Source organism: Coregonus lavaretus, assembly GCF_964263955.1.
Source record: "Coregonus lavaretus genome assembly, chromosome: 4".
Classification (NCBI taxonomy): domain Eukaryota; kingdom Metazoa; phylum Chordata; class Actinopteri; order Salmoniformes; family Salmonidae; genus Coregonus; species Coregonus lavaretus.
Window position 1 is genome coordinate 60,139,194 of NC_139991.1, and position 12,415 is coordinate 60,151,608.

The 12,415-nt window shown below is 42.8% G+C and overlaps 1 protein-coding gene across 1 annotated transcript; it reads right to left on the bottom strand.

Moving 5' to 3' along the window:
* Positions 1–1,397: 1,397 nt before the first annotated feature.
* Positions 1,398–7,296, bottom strand: LOC311128513 (RNA/RNP complex-1-interacting phosphatase homolog). The gene is given in 11 exon segments (XM_084160706.1): positions 1,398–1,555; positions 1,557–1,646; positions 1,648–1,914; positions 3,143–3,277; positions 3,393–3,468; positions 3,551–3,597; positions 5,639–5,699; positions 6,323–6,446; positions 6,553–6,684; positions 6,875–6,950; positions 7,061–7,296. Coding segments are annotated over 11 exon segments (1,101 nt in total). The 5' UTR covers positions 7,093–7,296; the 3' UTR covers positions 1,398–1,494.
* Positions 7,297–12,415: the final 5,119 nt, after the last annotated feature.

Below are 12,415 nucleotides of genomic sequence, written 5' to 3' on the forward strand. Positions count from 1 at the left end.
AACGGAATGGAACTAAGCACAGGCAAAATCCTCAAGGAAATCCTGGTTGTCTGCTTTCCACCAGACACTGGGAGATTAATTCACCTTTCAGCAGGACAATAACCTAAAAGACAAGGCAAAATCTACACTGGAGTTGCTTACCAAGAAGACAGTGAATTTTCCTGAGGACGAGTTACAGTTTTGACTTAAATCTGCTTAAAAGGGTATGGCAAGACCTGAAAATGGTTGTTTAGCAATGATCAACAACCAATTTGACAGAGCTTGAAGAATTTTGAAAAGAGTAATGGTCAAATGTTGCACAATCCAGGTGTGGAGAGCTTTGAGAGACTTACCCAGAAACACTCACAGCTGTATTCGCTGCCAAAGGTGATTCTAATATGTATTGACTCAGGGGGTTGAATACTTATCTAATCAAGTGTTTTTTCCTCCGAATTTTTCTTACACTTTGACATTCCAGAGTATTTTGTGTAGATCGTTGACAAAAAAATGGCAATTAAATCCATTTGAATCACACTTTGTTATACAACAAATGTGGAAAACTCAAGGGGTGTGAATACTTTCTGAAGGCACTGTATCTATCTATTGGCAGGAATGTCTGTTTGTCTTAAAATTAGTCTTAGGTGTGGCAGGACATATCACATATGTTGCTTTTCAAGTGTTCATGACAGCGACCAGAAACGTTATTTTGTTGGAGCCTTTTAATATGTAATCTGATTATGAAAATCACCAGGGCCCGGTTTTTCAAAAGTTCTCTGTATTTCGCCTATAGGATATGATTAAATGCACAGAAATAGAAAGAATAGAACAGACTAATCATTGGCTCAAATGGGGGCATCCGTTCTATTCATTCGATTTGTATGCATTTAATCCTATCCGATAGCCGAAATCCGGATAGATAACTTTTGAAAAACTGGGCCCAGAAGACTTTAGAAGTCTTCACAGCAGTTCAAAATGTATTGTTTCATTCTTAGTGTAGCATTTACAGTTGGAACAGACCATGGAGTTATAAGACATAGTGGACATAAACTCATGAGTCCAGAGGTTGTTCCAACTCCCAATTTTCTTTATTAGCTTTGATCAAAAACACTCAGAGCAGAGCAAGACATAGTCTGACACAACATAGTGACCTCTGACCTGCCGTGTCATACTTGATCCATACATGGAACTGAGAGAGGGCATTTGCAACTCATGTCTATCTGAAACAAGTCAGTCAGCCAACAGTCATTAAGTCAGTCAATCAAAAGTCAGTCAGTCAGTAAACAGTCAGTCAGTCAGGCACATTATGTAAGTGAACTAAGGCTTCGCTCTCAAAACATGTCATCTCTCGATAAAAACCTAAAACCTGTTTTTAAAAGAAAATCAAACTATTCAGCCCACATGGAACTGTACCAGTCAAACACACCCAGTAAGCTTCATATTTCATTTTAAAAAGTTACAAAGAATACACCAACTGCACTCCCCCTCTCTTTCCTTCCCTCTCTCCTCCTCTCCCCATTAGGTACAGTCTCTTCTGCGTGTGTGTCGGTGTCGTGGGTAGACTCTCCTCTGTGGGCCATTCTTCAGAGGGGAGGGAGGACGTGGGCCCCTCAGGCTCATTAGTCCACCCCTCGAGGGAGTAATGGGGAAGAACGGGGGAAGGGGGAGGGCCGGGGGGGATAGCGACTTCTCCTCCTCTCGTCCTCGTGATGGTGGGATGATCTCCAGTTCTCCTCTCTCCTACGGTCTTCCTCTGGGAAGTAGGGCATCCTCCAGTTGTTCTGTGGCTGAGGGGGTCTCCACTGGTAGTTGTTGAAGTGAGGGGGACGAGGCGGGAAAAGGTTTGGGTGGGAGGGCCACATGCCGTAAGGAGGCAGAGAAGGAGGGAGCAGACCGTGGCCGTGAGTCTGGTAGTTCATACCTCTCTGGTGGAGAGGCCTGGAGAGAGTGAGAGAACCTTCAAACAGACACCCAACAATACAGATATATAGAGACATAGTATATATGTATATAGGGGTTAGAGGTCAAGGGTCAGGGTCCTTACACACAGATTATATACACTGAGTGTACAAATCATTAAGGACACTTGCTCATTAAGGACACCTGACCAGGTGAATCCAGGTGAAAGCTATGACCCCTTATCGATGTCATTTGTTAAATCTACTTCAATCAGTGTAGATGAAGGGGAGAAGACAGGTTAAATAAGAATTTTTAAGCCTTGAGACAATTGAGACATGGATTGTGTATATGTGCCATTCAGAGGTTGAATGGGCAAGACAAAAGATGTAAGTGCCTTTGAACGGGGTATGGTAGTAGGTGAACTGCAATGCTGCTGGGTTTTTCACGCTCAACAGTTTCCCGTGTCTATCAAGAATGGTCCACCACCCGAAGGATATCCAGCCAACTTGACACAACTGTGGGAAGCATTGGAGTCAACATAGGCCAGTATCCCTGTGGAACGCTTTCGACACCTTGTAGAGTCCATGCCCCGACAAATTGACGCTGTTCTGAGGGGAAAAGGGGGGGGTGTAACACACACAAACACACTTATGATGTTCACTTAAGTTCCAAAAGTCATAAAAGTCTACTACTGGGTAGTTTGGCTCCTGGATGCTGATTCGCTGAAAGCCGAGGTATATGAGACAAAATAACACGGGTATGACGCAAAACTACTTGTTTACTGTTCTAATTACATTGGTAACCTGTTTATAATAGCAATAAGGCACCTCTGGGGTTTGTGGTATATGGCAAATATACCACGTTGCGTCGTACCTAAGAACAGCCCTAAGCCATAGTATACTGGCAATATACCACACCCCCTCGGGCCTTATTACTTAAATATATAGCTAGAGGCTTTGTATATAGGGGTTAAAGGTAGAGCTGGGACGATAGACCAAAAATATTTTGCTGATATTGTTCATTACGATAAATAACCTATAGGGCTCTATTAGAGAAATGTGAAGTTTCAAATGAAATAAGTTTGCTAATATGGGTGACTGTTAATGGGACAGTTGTTAGCTACAACATTCAAAGTAGTAGTAGAAATGTTAAGGGTAATATAAAAAAAAACTGTGGTGTACAGTTATGTTGTTATAAACTTGTTACATTTATCGTTATGGATTTTTGTCCATATCGGCCAGCTCTAGTTAGAGGTCAGGGTGCTTACACAGAGTGGTTGTGGTCGTAATGCCTGTCATAATGTCTGTCATGGTGGTAGGCAGGACCATCCGGAATATCTTCATGCCGACTGGCAGAGCGGCCTCTGATTGGCTCCTGCTCCGACTTCTCCATCCCATAGTTACTGCAGAAGGAGGGAGAGAGGGATGGATACAATAAAGTATTGATGGACTGAGACAACGATAGAGATATAAAGAACGACTGACCAACACACACACAGACAGACAGAGACAGATGACCTTCTCTTTGGCCCAGTCTGTAGGTCTTTCAGGTAGTTCGCTCTCTCTATGGAGTGGCCACGCGAAGAGTTAAACACTGGAATAACACAGGGAGAGAACATTACACACCCATGGGTAAGTGCACACACACAATTCTTAAAAGGAGGTTAAGTACTCACACTCTACAGCCTCTTTAGGATCCATCCCATCTACATCTATCAGGTACCTGAAGAGAAGAGAGAGTAAGAGAGGAGGAAAAGAGAAGTAGGAGGAAAGAAGTGAGAGAAAGGGAGGAAGAGGAAGAGAGAGGACAACGTCAACAAAACGAAGGAGATGATCATGGACTTCAGGAAACAGCAGAGGGAGCACGCCCCTATCCACATCAACGGAACCGCAGTAGAAAAGGTGGAAAGCTTCAAGTTCCTCGGCGTACACATCACTGACAACTTTAATAATGGAACACTAGTCACTTTAATAATGTTTACATACTGCTTTACTCATCTCATGTGTATATACTGTATTCTATTCTACTGTATTTTAGTCAATGCCACTACGACATTGCTCGTCTTAATATTTATGTACAGTACCAGTCAAAAGTTTGGACACACCTACTCATTCAAGGGTTTTTCTTTATTTTTAAATAAAGAAAAACACATATGGAATAACACAATAACACATATGGAATCATGTAGTAACCAAAAAACGGTATAAACAAATTTTTTATTTGAGATTCTTCAAAGTAGCCACCCTTTGCCTTGATGACAGCTTTGCACACTCTTGGCATTGTCTCAACCAGCTTCACCTGGAATGATTTTCCAACAGTCTTGAAGGAGTTCCCACATATGCTGAGCACTTGTTGGCTGCTTCTCCTTCACTCTGCGGTCCAACTCATCCCAAACCATCTCAATTGGGTTGAAGTCAGGTGAATGTCGAGGCCAGGTCATCTGATGCAGCACTCCATCACTCTCCTTCTTGGTCAAATAGCCCTTACACAGCCTGGAGGTGTGTTGGGTCATTGTCCTGTTGAAAAACAAATTATAGTCCCATTAAGTGCAAACCAGATGGGATGGCGTATCGCTGCAGAATGCTGTGGTAGCCATGTTGGTTAAGTGTGCCTTCAATTCTAAATAAATCTCAGACAGTGTCACCAGCAAAGCACCCCCACACCTCCTCCTCCATGCTTCATGCTTCATGGTGGGAACCACACATGCAGAGATCATCCGTTCACCTACTCTGCGTCTCACAAAGACAAGGCGGTTGGAACCAAAAATCTCAAATTTGGACTCATCAGACCAAAGGACAGATTTCCACCGGTCTAATGTCCATTGCTCGTGTTTCTTGGCCCAAGCATCTCTTCTTATTATTGATGTCCTTTAGTAGTGGTTTCTTTGCAGAAATTCGACCATGAAGGCCTGATTCACACGGTCCCCTCTGAACAGTTGATGTTAAGAGATGTGGCTGTTTCTTGAACTCTGTGAATCATTTATTTGGGCTGCAATCTGAGGCTGGTAACTCTAATGAACTTATTCTCTGCAGCAGAGGTAACTCTGGGTCTTCCTTTCCTGTGGCGGTCCTCATGAGAGCCAGTTTCATCATAGCACTTGATGGTTTTTGCGACTGCACTTGAAGAAACGTTCAAAGTTCTTAAAATTTTCCGGTTTGACTGACCTTCATGTCTTAAAGTAATGATGGACTGTCGTTTCTCTTTGCTTAATTGAGCTGTTCTTGCCATAATATGGTCTTGGTCTTTTACCAAATAGGGCTATCTTCTGTATACCAACCCTACCTTGTCACAGCACAACTGATTGGCTCAAATGCATTAAGGAAAGAAATTCCACAAATGAACTTTTAAGAAGGCACACCTGTTAATTGAAATGCATTCTAGGTGACTACCTCATGAAGCTGTTTGAGAGAATGCCAAGAGTGTGCAAAGCTGTCATCAAGGCAAAGGGTGGTTACTTTGAAGAATCTCAAATATAAAATATATTTTGAGTAGGTGTCTCCAGACTTTTGACTGGTACTGTATTTCTTAATTCCATTATTTTACTTTTACATTTGTGTATTGTTGTGAATTGTTAGATACTACTGAACTGTTGGAGCTTGGAACACAAGCATTTCTCTACACCCGCAATAACATCTGCTAAATATGTGTATGTGACCAATAAAATTTGATTTGAAAAGAGAGGCCGGTTTTATACTGTAAGCACATCTACCACATCTACTAGAATCTACCAGAAACTCCACAAAATCTGCTAAACACTCCTTACCTACAGACCAAGTAGCCTGTCCTGTTGAGACCATGAGTACAGTGCACTCCGATCAGCTTATCTGTGAAAGAGAAAGATAATAAAAACGTTTTTAACATAATCTTGCCTTCCTGCTGATGTGTTGATGATGAACTAATCAGTTACACTAATCACCTGTGAGGGTGGCTGTGTGTGTCACACCTTCCCAAGTTCTCCCATGTCACCCCGCTCCTCCGCACACTCCAATGGCTTCCAGTCGAAGCTTACCTCCACTACAAGACCATGGTGCTAGCCTACGGAGCAACAAGAGGAACTGCACCTCCCTACCTTCAGGCTATGCTCAAGCCTTACACCCCAACCCGAGTTCTGCCAAGTTCAAGCTTTTCTCTGTCCTGGCAGCCCAATGGTGGAACCAGCTTCCCCCTGAAGCTAGGACAGCAGAGTCCCTGCCCATCATCCGAAAACATCTGAAACCCTACCTCGTCGAAGACCATCTTAAATAATCCCTTTCATGAACTAACACTCACATTTGACTTTCTTCCCGCTTACTAGCTCTGACTTTGCTGATAGCTACTTTGAGGAAAAAATGTACTTACAATGACTGTGATATGTGGCTGTCCCACCTAGCTACAGTATTAATGCACACAAACTGTTAAGTCGCTGGATAAGAACATCTGCTAAATGACTAAAATGTAAATGACTGACCATTGTGTACGTTGTCTTGTAGGAACCTGCAGACGGCACGTTTGAAGCTAAGGATTGTGGGATCGCTGGGAACTTCATGACCTGCTGTGAAGATTTTCAGGTAGAACACAGAGTCTGGAAGGTCCTACACACACACACACACACACACACACACACACATCAGATCAGATACTACACTATACACAGTCAGTGTGTGTGGGGGGGAGGGGGGGGTTTGCTTGTGTGTATACCTCAGGATTGTAGTAGCGTGTTGTAAAAGTGAGGTCTATGATCAGTCCCAGTTCCTGTCCGTCTTTCTCCAGAATCTGCATCAGCTCCCACGGACCAAACACCTCAGAACGCTCCACACGACGACACAGGGACTGGAAACACACACACACACACACACACACACACACACACACACACACACACACACACACACACACACACACACACACACACACACACACACACACAGTGTTACTAACTACTAACACTCCAATACCCATTTTACACAACCCCTCAAGAACTACTGAACACACACAAACACTCTGACTTAGTTAGCCGTACCTGTTTCAGAGGGACTTTAAACGAGATGAACCGTGTCCCAGGTATCCTTTTCCCTACTGCCTGGTAGTCTTCCCATCTGTATGGGAGAGCAGGACATCAATATGACAGAGAGTCAGTCTATAGCCCTGTCCCGTTGCCAGTTGAAGTCCAGCATTAGCTAGCTACCAGTTTACAGTACATATTTACCTGTCCGGTATCCCGTTTTTCTTGTGAGGCATCTTTTTCTTGGGTTCACTCTTGTGTAACAGTTAACGTTACTTATACAGACAACATGATCTGTAAAAAAAATTGTATCAGCTACTATAGCAGCAAAACTAACTGCTACGTCAGCTAGTTAGTTATCTATCTCGGCAACCATACTCTGTTCTGTCCACGAGAGATTAGTCAGCTAGCGCGTTAGCTAGCAGCCACGTCACAGTGACAATGAGCCAGATATTTCACCGGATGTATAAATGTGAAGCATCCGCTTGGTGGTTTCACTCACTACCAAATATGGTACCAAAAGAAAGCCTAGTGGCCGGCAGTGATAGAAGATGGAAGGAGATGGATTTTGGCCGAAATTCTGCAAATATTCTGGATCTCAATACAGTGTTATGTTCCCAAAACTACAATCTGTTATGAACAGAGTGGAATAAGTTTTGTAGACTTTATCATTTGCCAAAGTTTATTTTTTTTGCTTTGTTTAAAAGGAGTGCAAAGGCGAATTTGAGTAATTGCACACGCGCACTTCCCTAACGAAAATATGCAGATGTCTGCTAGAACGGACCAATAGAATCTCGCTAGCTCGTGCTTGGCTCTGCCTACTTCCTTGCTTGTTCTGCCAACTATGACTAATTTGTTCCCGTTGGAAACGACTGGTTGTTGTCTATCTTGGTTTAGTTATAAAAATCTTTGGTTTAGTTACACAATTATTTGCCTACATAGTTCTACTTCTTCTTCTTTTTCTTTAGGATTTGGTTGGCGGATTGCATCCAACTTTTAAGTGCATATACCGCTGTCTACTGTACTGGAGTGTGAGGCCATTCAAGGCATACCTAAGTTAAATTCTTGATAAGATAATACAAATAGGAAAACAGGAAAATAAAAGTTGCCCTGCCAACTATTAACACTCTCAAAAAATAAATAACACCACCCCATTCCACTATTCAACCCTATCTAGTCCTACTCCAGACCAACGGTCAAAGAGGACAGAACACTACCACTCACACCCCCTGCAACTGTTCTGCAGTAAATCCTCGCAATCCCAAATACTTCTCTGCCGCAGCCACCACAGAACACTACAGCTGACATTCATATTCTGACTATCTCTTAAACTCTCTTAGACAATACCTTTGATGATACAGTGGTAGCAATACAAGGTTATAACATTTACAGAAAATAAAGAAATGCCAGTGGTGGAGGTGTTGCTGTTTATATTCAGAACCACATTCCTGTAAAGATTAGAGAGGATCTCATGTTAAATACTGTTGAAGTAATATGGATACAGGTTCATCTGCCTCACCTAAAGCTCATTCTTGTGGGAAGCTGCTATAGAGTCAGTATCTGGATAATGTGTGAAATGCTTGATAATGTATGTGATGTCAACAGAGAGGTATATTTTCTGGGTGATTAAAATATTGACTGGCTTTCATCAAGCTGCCCACTCAAGAAAAAGCTTCAAACTGTAACCAGTGCCTGCAACCTGGTTCAGGTTATCAGTCAACCTACCAGGGTAGTTATAAACAGCACAGGAATGAAATCATCAACGTGTATTGATCACATCTTTGCTATTGCTGCAGAAATGTGCTTGAAAGCAGTATCCAGATCCATTGGATGTAGTGATTTCTGTCCACCTGGACAAGAGGAACACCTACGTGAGAATGCTATTCATTGACTACAGCTCAGCATTCAACACCATAGTGCCCTCTAAGCTCATCACTAAGCTAAGGATCCTGGGACTAAACACCTCCCTCTGCAACTGGATCCTGGACTTCCTGACGGGCCGCCCCCAGGTGGGAAGGGTAGGTAACAACACATCTGCCACACTGATCCTCAACACGGGGGCCCCTCAGGGGTGCGTGCTCAGTCCCCTCCTGTACTCTCTGTTCACCCATGACTGCATGGCCAGGCACGACTCCAACACCATCATTAAGTTTGCCGACGACACAACAGTGGTAGGCCTGATCACCGACAACGATGAGACAGCCTATAGGGAGGAGGTCAGAGACCTGGCCGTGTGATGCCAGGATAACAACCTCTCCCTCAACGTGACCAAGACAAAGGAGATGATTGTGGACTACAGGAAAAAAAAGAGGACTGAGCACGCCCCCATTCTCATCGACGGGGCTGTAGTGGAACAGGTTGAGAGCTTCAAGTTCCTTGGTGTCCACATCACCAACGAACTATCATGGTCCAAACACACCAAGACAGTCGTGAAGAGGGCACGACAAAGCCTATTCCCCCTCAAGAGACTGAAAAGATTTGGCATGGGTCCTCAGATCCTCAAAAAATTCTACAGCTGCACCATCGAGAGCATCCTGACTGGTTGCATCACCGCCTGGTATGGCAACTGCTTGGCCTCTGACCGCAAGGCACTACAGAGGATAGTGCGTACGGCCCAGTACATCACTGGGGCCAAGCTTCCTGCCATCCAGGACCTCTATACCAGGCGGTGTCAAAATTGTCAAAGACTCCAGCCACCCTAGTCATAGACTGTTCTCTCTGCTACCGCACGGCAAGCGGTACCGGAGTGCCAAGTCTAGGTCCAAAAGACTTCTCAACAGCTTCTACCCCCAAGCCATAAGACTCCTGAACAGCTAATCATGGCTACCCGGACTATTTGCACTTCCCCCCCACCCCATCCTTTTTACGCTGCTGCTACTCTGTTAATTATTTATGCATAGTCACTTTAACTCTACCCACATGTACATATTACTTCAACTACCTCAACTAGCCGGTGCCCCCGCACATTGACTCTGCACCGGTACCCCCCTATATATAGCCTCCCTACTGTTATTTTATTTTACTTCTGCTCTTTTTTTTCTCAACACTTTTTTTGTTGTTGTTTTATTTTTACTTTTTTTGTTAAAAATAAATGCACTGTTGGTTAAGGGCTGTAAGTAAGCATTTCACTGTAATGTCTGCACCTGTTGTATTCGGCGCATGTGACCAATACAATTTGATTTGATTTGATTTGATATCTAGGAAAACCAAAGGCTGGACCTAATATAGTGTATAAGAGGTCATACAATAAGTTTTGTAGTGATTCCTATGTTGTTGATGTAAATAATATGTGTTGGTCCATGGTGTGTAATGAGGAGCAAACAGACGTTGCACTTGACACATTTATGAAATTGCTTATCCCAGTTACTAATAAGCATTCACCCATTAAGAAAATGACTGTAAAAACTGTTAAATCCCAGTGGATTGATGAGGAATTGAACAAATGTATGGTTGAGAGGGATGAGGCAAAAGGAATGGCAAATAAGTCTGGCTGCACAACCAATTTGCAAACGTACTGCAAATTGAGAAATCATGTGACTAAACTGAATGAAAAGAAGAATAAACTACACTATGAAACAAAGATAAATTACATAAAGAATGATAGCAAAAAGCTTTGGAACGCCTTCAATTAAATTCTGGGGAAAAAGGCAAACTCAGCTCCATCATTCATTGAATCAGATGGCTTATTCATTACAAAACCGACTGATATTGCCAACTACTTTAATGATTTTTTTAATTGGCAAGGTTAGCAAACTTAGGCATGACATGCCAGCAACAAACGCTGACACTACACATCCAAGTATATCAGACCAAATTATGAAAGACAAGAATTGTAATTTTGAATTCCGTAAAGTGAGTGCGGAAGAGGTGAAAAAATTACTGTTGTCTATCAACAATGACAAGCCACTGGGGTCTGACAACTTGGATGGAAAATTACTGAGGATAATAGTGGACGATATTGCCACTCCTATTTCCCATATCTTCAATTTAAGCTGTTACGTGAATTATTTAACAAACTATTTCAGTGTCTCTGTGCATCTCCCAAAATCAAGAAAGTCCCGGTCTGCATAGTCAGAGATATTTATTAATTGAGAATTCTGCCATCACAATTTCAGAGTCCATCTTTAATACTCATACGTCATACAAAAATCCCTCCTCTCTGTAGGCGGGCTGTAGTTTTCCACTTTGAAACTGACCTCCTGACCATCAGTACACACACACACACACACACACACACACACACACACACACACACACACACACACACACACACACACACACACACACACACAGATGCACTCTTCCAAGCCTAACAGTTTCTCTCCTCCCTAAATTCCTCAGTTATCTTGGTTTCTCAGTTGCCTGTAGACAGTTCTCCTTGTCCTTTGTTGTCTCAAACTCAAACTATCTGAATCGTCGTCATCCTCCACCAAGCCTGGTGGGTCATATTCTTCATTCCTTTGGTTGGAGTCCAGGATTGGGCCGTATCTCACCATCTGTTGGGAAACTGCATGCTCCAAGGCCTTGCTCACCAACCCTCGGACACAGGGAATAAGACAACATCCACAAAGAACAAGTATACCCATAGAAGCTATAGCTGCACCCAGAATAGTTACAACAATAGTTTTCCATTTACCAAACATGTTATCAAACCAACCAGTCATTGATGTATTCACCCCCCAGTTCTCAGCCCATTCTTTACTTAATGCAGTGAGACCTGCCAGTGCTCTAGTTACTGTACCATCTGGGGCTGTATTGTTGGGGATAAACATACAACAATGACCTCCCACCATCTTGCAAATCCGCCCTTCTCTGCTAAAAGCATTTAGTGAACCAAACTATTCTGCAGGTCATGAGTGAGGTGGCGGATAGTTGGCCTGAGATTCTCTTCACTACATCCCTTGTCTAATTAACTAACCTTTGTAGATGTAATTAATCCAGTCAACATTTTAATCAAGTGTAACCCACCAGAAAAACGTTGTTGTAAACCCTTCTCCAATTTGATCTGTGATTCGCATTACTTTGGTGTCTATAACATTGATAATCTCCGGGGTTCATGGTGAATTGGGGTGCCTTAGTATTATCCTTTTTAAGAGTGGTAATTTTAATATCAGAACAATTAGGTGAGGTTTGGTCCCAAATCTATCACACAAGAGAACATGGTCTGAGGCATAGGTGCAGTTACAAGGGTTGGCCTACCTGTTGAACAGGCATAACAATTAGTTTGACCCAACGCCCTAGCTGTGTAGTTCATCCACTTTACCCAGAAGTTCTCATTTGAAATTCCTTCTACTTCTCCTTGGTTCATTTCCTGCAAGAGGAAATATTCTACCCTTGGTGGTTTAGTGCTATTTAGGATTCCTTCTGAGGGCCTTCCAAGGGGTATTAGATTATTTGTTGATACCTCTGGTGATAACATTGGATCTACCTGCTGATCTGTCTCGGAGGTGGAAGATTCATGTCTCTCCTGAAAAATTAACCTCAAACATATATCTGCCCCGAAATCATCAACACAGACCCAATAGTTCCTTGCTATGTCATCTTGCATAATTCACTTTA